Genomic DNA, 14,036 nt, shown 5'->3' on the forward strand with positions numbered 1-14,036 from the left:
ATGGAATAAGGTTCCAGATTTAATAAAATTTGGAAATTGATTATAAGAGTCCTTCCTGTGGGGAACTTCCTGTTTTTTGCATTCGGAGGAAAAACAACATAAGATGAGACTTTGAAGATTGGACACTAGAGGGCACCAGAAAGAAATTTGGATGTATTGAGAGATATTTGTGGACTCAGAAATTAGGTTTAAAGATCTCTGCCGTTATTGATAGATTAGATCATGCTATGGAAGGGGAAGACATTTTATTGGACAAGCCTGAAATTGATTTAAATGTGGACTTTAAAAAGCAAGCTACAAGAAGGATATGGAAAAAGATGAAATACTGAATATAGAAATGAAACCGGCTGATGTTCTAATAACTAAAAAAGACATACAAATAATAAACCAGAAGAATGACTTGGATAACCTTTTTATATTGGATTTACAAAAGGGACTTGTTAAAGACCAGAAGAGCGTTTTGGACAACCTTTTAATATTGGATTTACAAAAGGGATTTAAGGTTGTCATGATTTTGTGAGAAGAGACGAAGAGAAAATAAAAAAAAACCCACTTGTTTAGACACTATTTGAAAGGATTAAAGATTAAGATTGTTGGGAGCAAGGGGAAGGAATATGGTTTATTTGACCAAGGTTAAAATAGATGGGTTGTTATTTCTGGAAATTTTTAGTGGGTTTTCTTTGACAATGTGTTTTAAGGTTTTGTTTATGGGTAAGAGTTTTATGGGAAATAGTTTATTTGCTGTATTTTAAATTTATCTGATTAAGGTTAAAGTAAGTTATGTTATCTCTGGTAACTTTTATTAGATTTTTACTGACTAGATTTGAATGATGAGGCTTGGGGGATTTCTTTAATGAAAGAAAATGAGACAGATGTAAAAGGAAGGAATTCAAGAGGTTTTATTAGATCAAGTTTATGATAGGTAGGTGTTTAATTCTGGTAACCTTTATTGGACTTTGGTTGATTAGGATGGATGAATGAGGTTTTAAAGATTTGTTTATAGAGAATGAGGTGAGATACGGGGTGAAGAGATGGCTTGTTGTATTTTAAGAGGTGGTGATAAGTTGTTAAAGCTGCTTATACCTGTGGGGATGAAGAGGGAAGTTATTCCTTTTTCTTTTTAAAAAAAAATTCTTTGCACTTTTTAATTTTTTTCTTTTTTTCTTTTTACCTTTTAATTTTTTTAAGCTTCTGTTAGTTTTAGCTGTACATAAATATAATCTTCAATAAAATCTATAAACTACTAAAACTCCTGTTGTGTCTGTGTATAACCTTTAACTGGGAGAAATGGTGCATCATAGGGCAACAATTTTTGAACCAAGGTACCTCAAATGGGCTAACTTACAGAATGTGTCCAAAATCCATGACTCCCATGGAATAGAAATTTGGCAAATTTTATAAAACATTTTATGACATAAAAAATTACCATAAAACATTTTATGACATAATACATTTCCTGTAGTCAACTCCTGATGTGCTGTACAGTTCAAGATGAATCACATGGGCTGTTTTCAAGGCAGATACATCTCTGAATATCTCCCTGAATTTTTAAGAACTTTTCCAGTGAAGGTAGTACATTAGAAGCTCTGCCATTGTTGAAGGCATTGAGGAATGTGGTAAGGAAATATCTCTGAGATGATGATCCAACGGGTCACGGATTGTCTAGTTATTTTGTAAAAAAGAAAGGGAGGGAGGGGGAGGAGGAGGGAAAAACCTGTTCACCTCTTCCCATCACAGTTTTGCCGCCTTTCTTGTTCAAACCTTTTACTGCTGTCTAAACATTTCTTGGAACAGCTTTATCCAAACCATCATCCTTTCTGAATGCAATGGGGAGGGCAGTCTGAGGACCAGTTGAGAGAAGCCTGGCAACGTTGGGTTTCACACTAGAGTCTGTTGCCAGGGGTTGCTCATCCTCTGTATTGTCATGTAAAGGGCTTTCCCACCTCAAATTCAAATTCCTTTCCCTCCTCAACCAGCTAAGGTTGCCTTAGCTTTGATTTGCGTAGCTAGCATCTCCATTTATTGCCTTGTACAAGCACGAGTGTGGGATTTTCTGGGATCCTGCTACTCCAGAATTTATAAAATCCTCTGGATATCAGCAAGCCATCTCAGACTATCAGATTTGTCACCAGGCGTTTATGGGTTTATGGGATTTGACCCAAGATGCCTCTTGTGTCCCCCCCCCCCTTTCTCTTTTTAAATTAACAGAGTAAAGCAAAACAAGTTTAGTTTTCAGGCAGTGTTTCACTACAACATCTTAATTAAACAACCCAAATTCCTTTCTCCCCTCTTTCCTTGCTTGCAGATAAGTAGCTGAGAAGCAGTAGTAAATCCATAAAACACAATAAACAGGGACTTGACTGATACATAGTTGCTCAACATTCTTAGGTTAAATTGTTTATCTACTAGCAAAGTAAAACTTGTCTCTTTTGGTAGAATCGACCTTGCTGTATATATAGTCTTGAGAATTGGCTAAATATGAGCATCGCTACTTCTACGTTTGTTTTAGAGATAAATAAGGAAAGTAATTACATTAGCTGGCATTCTCTGGAGTTGCTAATCTCTTTCTCTGGCTGGCAAGATGTGGTCTCCCCCTCTTTCTGGCATCCCAGAAGCCACCTGTGTTGGATAGATTTGCGCCCCCCCCCCCAGTCCTTTTCTTTCATTGGGTCATCTCCACTCACTGTGTCTTCCAAGCCCTCTCCACTCACAATCAAGAATCTTTCCCAGGGCTCTCCTGGAAACAACCGACCAACACCTTGGGTCCATATTGGTCTGCCAGCCATTTCTTCTCTTCTTTCTTCCCAGAATACTTAAGATTCCAGCTTTCTCTTCCTCCTTTTGCCAACTCAGCATCAGCCACCCTTTCTTATGAGATGGTTATGAAAAGCTGTGCTATCTGTCTACTCTCAGGGTCTGCTATCCGTTAGAAAGAACAACATGTGCGTTTGGGTCTGTATGGACAGGATAGGAGAGATCCATGGGTGGCTGCATGCTATCACCATGCACGCTGTAGAATTCCTAGGAAAGGCTGTCTGCCTCATCTGCGTTGATTATGTGAATGTACCTACCACTTCTTCATCTATTTTCTCCCTTTTGCAGAAAGTCACTGAGGGGCAACAAGAGAAACTGGAGAGGCAGCACTGGGCCATGACGAAGCTGCAACGCCACCAAGAACATATCCTGCGCTTTGCTAACTGGGCCTTGGAGAGTGACAACAACACTGCACTGCTGCTGTCAAAGAAACTGGTAAAGGCCACTTGAGTTTTGAGTGATTTGGGGGAAAAAAAGTTGAAGAGTTAAGGTGGTCTGGCTTGCCTCAGGTTTTCTATTTCCATTTCATGTACCAAATGGCGATGCAGAATAGAAGTGACTGACCAGCTAATATTCTTGCTCACTCTTATGTAATTGGTCTTTTGTCCTTCTCTTTTATCCCCCTCCCCCATTTTTTTCCGGTCTTAGATTTATTTTCAGTTGCACAGGGCTCTAAAGATGATTGTGGATCCTGTGGAACCCCATGGAGACATGAAATTCCAGTGGGACTTAAATGCCTGGATCAAGAGTGCAGAGACATTTGGTAAGTAATGGTGAAGTGAAATGCTTCCCATTCAGGAAAAAGGACGTTGGAGTCTTTGACTTGAGCTGCACTTCAAGGGTGAGGATAATGACTCCCATGCCAAGTTGGTATAGCTGCTTATCAGGATAGAAATTGTAAGGTCCAGCAAAGTTAGAGAATGTTAGAGAATTCAGAGTTTTCAGAAACATTAATTGAAGGTTGATATTGTGGGACTGAAATTGACACCCAGATTCAAATTTTTCTTCTTTTCCTCAGGTCAGATTGTCTCAGAACGGAGTGGCTTGCCAGTGACTGCCAATGCCCAAGCACCCCAACAGCGGGCCAGTGCTGCTTCTGCTGCATCAGGAGTGGCAGTCAGACAGGGTTCTGTTCCCCCTTCTCAGGTACTGGTTCTTCTTTGTGCAGTTTTCTCTCCGATGACAGCCTGGTGCAATCGACCCAGCAGTTTCAGCTGGTCAACCCATCTGCAGTCTGGGAGGGGCTAACAGGGCAGTTACAGGCTTCCTGGTGCACTTTTCTATGTAGGGTGTCCAACAGATGTCTCTGCAGACAAGCATAATGAATAAGGGAGCTTTGCTTCAGCCTGTGCTGCCTTCCAACAGCCAGCGGCAGGCCATCCCCGACTGCTATATCAATGATGCCAGTGCCTCTTCTGCTGGACAGGTGAGCAGAACTCAGGACAAGGAAGGTTCCTTAATGCACGAGCATGCTTGGTAGTGCACTGATTAAAGGAGATGGAAGCTGGTGATGATTCTCCCTAGGAGACAATATATTAAGTTGAAAGCCTGCAGTCGGGGGGCCCTGTTTTATACAAGGCCAAGAACAAATAAATATACGTTGCTAAAAGATGGTGAGGAAGCAGTTTTGGACTTAAATGGGGTATTGTATTTAACATAATATAATTTTTTCTTACATTTCTTTCAGCCAATGGACATTGGTGATGGCTTTGGTGTAGGTAAGGAATATGAAGGGGAAAGTAGGGGTGTCCAAGAGTCTAGAGTGAAGCCAGGTAAAGCCTGCTGTTGGGTTGTCATTTCACTATGCTTGTGGTTTGACAGAAGTAGAAGACTTAGTCCACAAATCACAGTGGATTTTGGGGGGGGGCTAGAGTGGGGGGTGACTTGAGAGCTTCTTGACACTTGTTTCTTCTTGCCACAACAGAAGGATCATATTCTGGTGAAGTGTCTGGAATGAAGAGGTAGGTAGTATTCTACTCCTGCGTTGCTATATCTTCTTAGGGTGCTGGAGCCCATCCTCAGTAGTTCCAGATGCCTCGAATACTGGGACTTTCAAATATCCATGGCTTTGTTTTGTTTTTAAACTCCATAAGCGTGTCTTCTAGTATGTTACAGAAAACAAGGTCTTGTCCTGCAGAGAACAGTGTACTTGAGTATGGATAAGCAGTATTGGCATTCAGGGCTTTATATTGAGGATTTAATAATCTTCAGGGCAGATAGGAGCTTAAAAAGGTTATTTGAACTGTTGAAATTATTTTTCTACCCTGGGGGAACCTGTCTTACTCCACATCCTGTGGCTGTATTTACTAGAATACAGGAAATGCCAATAAAGAAGAATTTGAACTATCCGCAGAGAAGACTTAATTGTAGCATTTATTCTGGATGTATTGAAAGGGCTTGCCTCCATCAACATGAACTCTACATATGGAGAGTAGAGAAGACCCTATGTGTTTGATCATGAGTGATGGCAAATACATCTTTGCATTTTTTTTTCTGATGACAGCATTCCCTTTAGATTTATAAGCTGCTTTGAATACTTTGTACAGAAAAGTGGGAAGATAATTTATAAATACTAATAAGTTCATTTTCTCTAGTAGTATATTGGGGGGGACAGCCGTTGAGAATACTAAAGTGCATTGCCATGGACCTAAGTTGTATAAACTTTTTTTCCTTGCTTGGCACAAACTACAGGAAAGAGTAAGATATAAGATCTGACTATACTAAAGTTGAATCAACAAGATACCCTCCTTCCACAAAAGGTAACAGTACTAAAAAATGTGCTGCTGAACTCCATGCTGAGAATCAGAATCTACAGCCATCCTCCATGCAGAATCAGAAGCAGGATTCTCTGTGGAGAAAGTCCTTACGTTAATAAGATAGTTTTGAGTAAAGGACTTGTCTTAAGCAAAAGGAACCCAACCTTGGAGCTGTATTTTGGGTCAGTTACAGTGACAGAACTCTTAGCACTTGTCAAAGAATTGGTAATGTTTAGGTGTGAAGTTTAATTTAGCCCTCTGAATTACGATTTTAATGTGCTAGAATTAGCTCTGGTCTGTCACTGAACATGATTTCTGCATATTTCTAGGGCCCGTGGCCAGGATGGAGAAACCGGTCTTGTGCGGAAAGTGCCCAGGGTTAGTCTGGAGCGGCTGGATGTGGACTTGACATCAGATAACCAGCCGCCTGTCTTCAAAGTCTTTCCAGGCAATTCTCGTGAAGATTACAATCTCATTGTGATTGAACAAGGAGGCCAGCAAGCCGCTGCCCAGCAAGCAGGGCTACCAACTGGAGGTGCTGCAGTGAAGGTCAGCACTGTCCTTTTTGGAATAATCTACTTCTGGGTGAGATGGCAGAAGCAGCGTGTAGCAGTCCTGGTTGCTTGGTAGAAGCCTTAAAACTAATTCAGCTGTTGCATATATCACGAGGGGCCAGCACCAGCTCTTGCAGTGCTGGAAGCAGGGATAGGCCACAGTGGGTGAAGCAGTAATGGGAAGGGGCGAGAATGGGAGCAGACACGTGGGATATCTTTTTTCCTCTTTTAAATTGTGTTAAGGCTGTTCTGGGATTTGAGTTCTAGGATCATCAGGTAGCTTGCATTAAAATGAAACAGAGGTCATCACTGTCTAGAAGGAATAATCTCCTTTGAGCTGCAGCCGATCAAAGGGCTTTTTTGTGTTTCCTAGACGTATTCAGGCAATACTAGTGGGATTTACAGTGGTTCTCTGGGGTCTCTTCTGCCTCTAATACAATTATCCACAAGGAATGGTGACAAGGACAAATCATGAAGGTAGTATAGAGATCTTCTTGAGGGTAGTAAAACCACCAAGTTCATGCCAGTTGGATTGTGCAGTTTAAGTTATCTGCCCTCACGCATCTGCTTTTGCTGGTTTTTCCTTTGCCCTGCTTTTTCCTCCTGTTTTTCTTGTGCATTATTTTTCACTCTCTCCCTGTTGTCCAGGAGGAGCAGATGGAAGCGGCTATCGAACATCCTGCTTCTGCTGCAGATACTAAAGACACCAAGCCAGTTGTCCTGCCCCAGGATGCCCTCCTTCCAGAAGGCTCTGCAGCCCCCCGGCTCATCTCCCCCAGTGGCAGCACCAGCTCCGCAATGGAAATGCAGTCTGTTCACAGTCATGATGGCGCAGCTAATGGGGAGGAAAGTGCTTGCTGCAGGATCTGTCTGAAAGCTGGTGCTGTGGTCATGTGTGATAGCTGCAAAAAGTGCTACCACCTGGATTGTCACCTTCCTGCCCTTCAGGAAATCCCTGGGTATAGGCTTTTATATGTGCAATTTTCCTTCTCAAGGAAGGCAGAAAATGTAGTTGGAGTGGTCCAAGCAGTCAGTCCAATGTTTTCATCCTTATTAGTACTGCAGAATGAAACAAAAACAAAACCCCAGAAAGTGAGCTGCGGTCTCTGTTTCAGTATTAACTGTTGCCTTTTCTCTCCTTTTGGCTAAGCTTCCAAAGGAGCATGTATGGTAGGAGCACATATGGCAGTGCACTAGGATTGCAGTTCTGTGTTTCATTTTTCCTGAGCCAGATGAGATTTGGAACAAGTGCACCCTTTTCATGCAGTATAAGAATTACTGTTCTAATGTGACCTCTGGCAGCCTTGGTGGACCGGTGGTGGTGGGGGAGAAGTGAAGTCAGGGATAGCCATGAATTGTGGAGGCTCAGTTGAAATAAATTAGTCCCTGCTATAAGCCACTCACCGTGTTCTATTCTTGCATAGGTATATGAGAGCTCTTGGAAAGGTGGTCCTCTTACATATGTTAATAATGAATTATGATTAAATGGAATTGAAATCCTCTGTAAAGACAGGCTCCCTAGAGTTAGAAGGCATACTGATTGATTGAATTGTATCTTCTCATCTTTGGGAAATCCTCAGACTCAATTTGCATGATATTTATGGGGCATGCTGTAATAGAGATGTGAAACACTTTACAGCATTTTTTAAACAGATTTTTCCAGGCCTTAACATCAGCCAAGTTGTGATTGAGTAGCATAATAGAACTACTCAATATTCAAACAGAATCTTTGGGTACCATTAATAAAAAGCAAAATAACATATCCCCTAAAAGCAAATACATACCTCCCAAGTATTAAAACTCCACTACTGTGTCTCTGAACATTGTGAGTATAGGAGGCAGGATGGTATGTATAGAACAGGCTTTCAGTGTAACTTTTTGGGAAGAAATATATAACAGTGATGGCAGAAGTATAGCACTGGCCTAATTTGAACCTTTTGAGAAAATAAGTGGTGCCAGTACAAAATGGATGCTGTATTTCGCACAGTCCGAGTACATTCATTTCATTGAAAGTCAAACTGGCCAGGCTAAAAGAAGTTGCTTGTTCAGGAACCCGAAAATAAGGCAGGCAGCGTGGAATCTGAGCCTTAAAACCGAAGACTATTTCTACAATTTCTGTTCCAATAGAAGCACTTCCTAAACTTGTATCTGGGCCAACAGAGGGCCCAGATTACTAGGCTAGTTACTAGACTAATCTAGATTAATCTTTAATCATCAGTTATTGTTGGGTACAATTGTTATATCTACCGGTGTATAGATGCCCTGTTGCCTATCCTGCAGCTGTAAACCACCTGGCATACTTAACATGCACTTTTATCTGCTTTTCATTTTGCAGCCAGGATTGGAGATGTCTACTGTGTGATGATCCAGTAACAGCCATTGGAGAAGATGGGGCTGACTTGACTCCAATCTTCATAGATGGAGAACCAAAGATACTCTCAGATGTTGACCAGAAGGTTAGTTTTTCTATCTGAGAGATGGGATGACACTGGTTGCAGGGAAAATAGTATGCTCTGGGGCTATATGGAATCTTCAAAATTGGCTTGAGAGAATAAAAACATTTGTTACTGAAAGCCTAATCCTGTTACCTAAGGTAACGGGTACGTAAGGGAGTAGGATAGATAGATCAGCTGAGGATTTGGAATGGATAACATTTCAGGCTAGTTTCTTTACCCCCACACATTTCAAAGCACAAGGCAGGACTTAGTGGAATTTGCTCACAATAGAGTGCATTTTAATTGTAGAAGGACCAGGTCAAAATTTTGCTTTGAATCCTATAATCAGATGGGGTAGTGCACCATTGGCAGGAAAGAACAATAAGTTAAAGAGGGTAGAAACCAGGAGACGGTGAGTTCTAGTCGTAGGCACGAAGCCAGCTGGGAGACCTTGGGCTAGTCACTTTCAGCCCTAGGAAGGAGGCAGTGAAAACTTTCCAAAAATCTTGCCAAGAAAACTGCAGGGGCTATCCAGGCAGTTGCCAGGAGTCAAGAATAACTTGAAGATGCAACCCCTGCCCCCCATCATTCTACATACTAGGGAGCAAAGGCATTATATAATCATACAGAAGGGAGGCTTGTACAATTCTCTGTGATTAAGTACTGGCCAACATATTGCTTATAATTTATCTGTTAACTAAGATGTTAATTGTGACCTATGTTTAACACACAAAAGCCATGAAGATGAGGGAGGAAAGAGAGAGATTTCTAATCTGTAGGTCTTAACATAACTATAGTGTCCCTTAGGTGGAAAGGGTAAAAATCAAACAAGTCATATCTTTCAACATAGACAAGGGTTGAGGCTTGTTTCGATTTTTTGTTCGTATCCTTTTGCTCTGTTTAACTCATCTGAAAATTATGTCTGATTTTAAGGAAGCTGCTTGTAATGTAACGTGTGACCTCCATTCATTGGTAAGACCAGATGTTCTCTGGTAACCTACTTTTGCACCTTGTCTCCTACAGAGATGTGAACGAGTTCTCCTTGAGCTACTTTGTTCTGAACCGTGCAGACCTCTTCACCGGCTTTCCAATGCTCCAGTGAGTTTTGTCATATTGTGTTTTATCTGACGAGCTGGAAGGGTAAATTTAAATTTGGATTCTAGCACAATTTATGTAGTTGAAAAAAAATTAATTGATGCCTGGCAAGTATTAGTCTTTTCCCCTGTGTACATTCTTCCTCCCAGCCCAAAAGTGTCCAAAGAGTTCTTAATGAGGGAATCTAATTCAGGGCTTTAAGCTTTGATTCCTTAGTTCTGTCAATTTGGCATGCTCTTATTAATTAAAATATTTATATGGTGTTGCTTTATATAAATGTTAAAGCAGCTTACAATAATATAAACAGCATGAGGACATTTTAGAGACCATGTCTATTAAAAAATAATGTTTTGAGAGTGTTTTTAATAAAATGCTTTTTTTTTTAAGAGCCATTTACAACCCCCTTCACAAATTCCATTACGAGTTTTGTGAGAAAAGTTAGCTGTGGGCTTCTGAAATGCATGTGATGGCATACCTCTTGATAGGAGATTTAGCATAAAACTATAAACTAGTATTCTTTTCTGCTTTATTTTCCAGGAGGGGCAGAACACAATTGACTTGACCTTGATTAGAGCCAAGCTACAGCGGAAGCTGTCACCACCCTACGCATCTCCTGATGAATTTGCAGATGATGTCTGGAAGATGTTCAGGCAGTTTAACAAGTTGACTGAGGTGAGGCTTTCTTTTGCTAGGAAGAGCAGGGACAGAGGTCTTACATTGTGACATTAGAGATGTTAGGCTGGCAAGCTGTACGCCAGCCATCCTTGACAAGAGTCTGGAAACTTCAGATGGTGCAAGATAGAGCAGCTAGGCAGTCACCCAGTGCATCATAGTGGGATTGCATGATGCCTGTGTTAAAAGGCTTGTATAGCTGCCAGTTGTTTTCCAGACATAATGTAAGGTGTATTGAGATTATCTGAAGGGCAGACTGTTTTATTTTGAACTTGTCTGGAGGTTAGGTGAGGCCCGTGTGAAGTTTTAGAGGCTGCTGGCCCATTAATTAGGCACACATTTACCCATGTCATTCCTTGATAGTGTAATGCACTCTCCTGAGAGTTGCACTCCCCCCACACCATATACTCTGCTTTAGAGAAGGAGACAAGAAACAGTTCCTTCCCAGTCATTTTTTAAATCCATGTTTACATTTTTGTGTTTTGTAATTTATCTTTTTATCAGTTGGCCACCCTGAGTATTCCGTTGAATACAATCTGAAAGAATTAAAATATCAAATATATCACTGCATCTATTTGCAAGGGGTTGCATCATTTATTTCTGGCAGCAGCCACAGTTGCTGGTCTTAATGTAATGCTTGGCTTTGTCACAGACTTTCTATGAGGATTTACAAGATCTGAGGACATGTGGTGTATTCTGCATGCACTGAGCTTGGCTAGTGGTATTTGTTGGGCAGGGTTCCAAATGTCTCACTGTTTTCCCCTGTTACTTTTCCTCTTTAGGATAAGGAGGATGTCCAGTCCATCATCGTTCTGCAGCGCTTCTTTGAGGCCAAACTGAGTGCTGCCTTTGGTGACCGGAAATTTTCCGCGCTGCGTGAGCCAATCAATATTGATGAACCGCAAAAAGGAGACACTCTTGCTTCCCGTGGTTCCCCGGTCACTGATCCGGGTGAGGCCATGTCTTCTAAGCCTGATGGCAGCGGTGGGGATGAGGGAATGGCAGTCTAAAGGGTCACCACCTGTTTCAATGGACCAGCATTCCATGGAGGAGAGGAAATGAGGGAGCTACCAACTTGAAGCTACCCTCACCCATCCCTGTCCTCCACTCTTCTGGTCCCCCCTTTGCCCCCTTCTGCACCTCTCTGCTTTTTTGGGAGAGTAATTGTAGAACTTGACTGCTTAGATAATGTTATAAATGGTCTGAACAGTTTTTTTCCTTTTTTTTTTCTTTTTTGCTGGACAAATTTTATCCCTTGTTCTATCACAGATACTTTGTGGTTTTCTTTTTTCTTTTTGTATCGAAAGGAGAATTAATAAATTGACCTAATCCAGAAGCCTGTACCACGCTCTCCAGCTGGACTTTTTCCCCCACTCCTAGTGGGAACAGTATAGGGGTTCCCTTTTTAATATCCCCTTCCCAAATTTTCACCAAGGAAGAAACTGTTGTTGAATATCCGTGTAATAAATTGCTGCTCCCTGAAATGACTGCTTAGATAATGGTTATACAGATTTGAACAGTCTCCCCACCCCCATTTTTTTTGCTTGACAAGATTTTATGCCCTTGTTCTTAATGATACTTTGTTTTTATTTTGGTATGGAAATGGGAATTAATAAAATTGAGCTAATCACGCTCTCCAATTTGACTCCTTTTTTGCTCCTAGTGGGAACAATATAGAGATTCATTTTTTAAAACCACTGAGGAAGAAGCTGTTATTGAATCCCCCAGTAAGGAATCACTGCCCCTTCAAATATACTGGACTACTCTTGGTGAGTTTTTAGATGATGAATTGCTTTGAGAATCAAGGTCAGTCTTTCCTCTGCTTCATCTGTTTCATGAGAAGATAAAGAGCAGCATGTTTTGGCATAATATTTGTGCATTTCTTCCTTATCCTGGTGCCAGCCTAGGTGGACAGCTGACAAAGCAACTGTTGGGCCTCCATGACAGCTATCTTCTAAAGTGGTGGTTGCTTTCTCTGAAAAATTTCCTGTGTCCAAACGGGACTTCTTGCTTTTGGTTCTGTTTGCTCAAGAGAAGAGGAGTCACTGTTTCCATAGGTCAGAGTAGTTGTAGATTTTTAAACCCAGTTCCTTCTGTGTAGCCGTCCTTTCTGGCTCTGCGTTTCTTCAAAAGCTTTCTGGCCCAGTAGTTTTACCTTCACTGTCCCAAGAGACATTCTCATGGAAATGTGCTTTTTTGCTTATGTATATTTTAGACTTGGCTTCTTTCATGTTCAAAAAATAAAAGATGTTTGCAACTTCTGTGTCTTGTCAGTTTGGAAACATTTCATAACTATTAATGCGGAGGGGGCTGCTATTATCTGAGAGAGTTTGGCTTGCAAGCATAATCAAGCCTGCCTGCATGTGATGCCATGCTTAAATCACATGTTTTGATTAGATCACTCTTTGTGCCTTTGTGTTATTGAACCTTATAATTATTATTTTCCCAATTTAAGGCCTGTCTCTGAGATATGCACTCCAGTGTTTCTGGCCTCTCGTTGTCTTTTGTGGAATTACAAGATTAAACTTAGGACCTTTTCTGTGCATATTTGGATTAAAGACATGAGCTAGGCTTTACTTCCCTTACCTTGGTTTGGTCTATCCTGTTCCTTAAAAAATTTAAACAGCATACCAACCTACTACTATACAGTATAGCAAGACAAGAAGATTAATTTCTGAAACAAAAAGTGACGGTGAGATTCATTATCTTGAGATTCCTGGCCCAGACCTCCAAGCTCAATTCATATTGGTGAAAAAATCTGCAACGAATATGCTAGAACTGGGATTGTTTAAAAGCAGTACACAAAAGAACAGCTCTGCTTTCTCCCCTTGACTTCAGAGTAAATGTGTGGCTTTTTCAAGACTACAGCAAGATTCCTTACAGTTTATTTAACAGTACAGTCATTCCTGAATGGGGGAGTTGCAGTTTGTAGGTGGCCTTTCCCAACCTGGTACCTTTCAGATTCAGTTAACTGTATTTAATTGTATACAGTTAAATACAATTAATTGTATTTCTATTTTATTGTATTATTGTATTTGGAATGGTTTTAAATTTTAACCTTGTTTTATTGTAAACCGCCCAGAGCCCCCCCGTGAGGGAGAGATGGGCAGTGAATAAATTTATAAATAAAATAAAATAAAATAAAAAATAAACTCCATAACTGATGGATGAAAAGCATGTGGATGATTGGTGGAATCACAAATGTAATGTTTATACAACTAAGGTATAAGAAGGATTGCTCACAGTTGATAAGGGAATATGAGAGGCTGAAGGTAACACTGGTGTTAGGGCACAAACATTGGGCATGGGCAAATGTGCAAATTCATGGGTACTGACCTAGTGGCAGTGACACTGCCAGGAAGAAAAAAAATGCTAACAGTTTGAAGGTTTATTAGAGCCATATGGAAGTAGTGTTGGAAATGGAGCAATATTTTCTGAGAACAGAACATAAGGTAAAGGTAAAGGTTTCCCTTGATGTAAAGTCCAGTCGTGTCCGACTCTAGGGGGCGGTGCTCATCTCCGTTTCTAAGCCTTAGAGCCGGCATTGTCTGTAGACACTTCCGGGTCATGTGGCCAGCATGACGACACGGAATGCCGTCACCTTCCCGCCGAAGCGGTACCTATTGATCTACTCACATTTGCATGTTTTCGAACTGCTAGGTGAGCAGGAGCTGGGACTAGCAACGGGAGCTCACCCCGCCGCGCGGTTT

At 41.1% G+C, this 14,036-nt stretch overlaps 1 protein-coding gene across 2 annotated transcripts in view; it reads left to right on the forward strand.

The window, feature by feature from the left end:
- The window catches only part of TRIM28 (tripartite motif containing 28), a 30,134-nt gene extending 17,547 nt beyond the window's left edge, over window positions 1–12,587 (forward strand). Inside the window, exons 7-18 of one of the 2 annotated variants that reach the window (XM_063300973.1) lie at window positions 3,103–3,249; window positions 3,463–3,577; window positions 3,833–3,960; window positions 4,103–4,240; window positions 4,502–4,532; window positions 4,739–4,775; window positions 5,900–6,119; window positions 6,773–7,083; window positions 8,460–8,580; window positions 9,583–9,657; window positions 10,192–10,326; window positions 11,109–12,587. In XM_063300973.1, coding sequence (XP_063157043.1) covers window positions 3,103–3,249; window positions 3,463–3,577; window positions 3,833–3,960; window positions 4,103–4,240; window positions 4,502–4,532; window positions 4,739–4,775; window positions 5,900–6,119; window positions 6,773–7,083; window positions 8,460–8,580; window positions 9,583–9,657; window positions 10,192–10,326; window positions 11,109–11,336 — 1,686 coding nt within the window. In that variant the 3' untranslated portion in view covers window positions 11,337–12,587. The remainder of the gene's footprint in view (window positions 1–3,102; window positions 3,250–3,462; window positions 3,578–3,832; window positions 3,961–4,102; window positions 4,241–4,501; window positions 4,533–4,738; window positions 4,776–5,899; window positions 6,120–6,772; window positions 7,084–8,459; window positions 8,581–9,582; window positions 9,658–10,191; window positions 10,327–11,108) is intronic. The other variant, XM_063300974.1, reaches the window with a different exon arrangement.
- The last annotated feature ends 1,449 nt before the right edge of the window (window positions 12,588–14,036 follow it).

This window comes from Candoia aspera, chromosome 4 (genome assembly GCF_035149785.1).
Source record: "Candoia aspera isolate rCanAsp1 chromosome 4, rCanAsp1.hap2, whole genome shotgun sequence".
Taxonomy (NCBI): Eukaryota; Metazoa; Chordata; class Lepidosauria; order Squamata; family Boidae; genus Candoia; species Candoia aspera.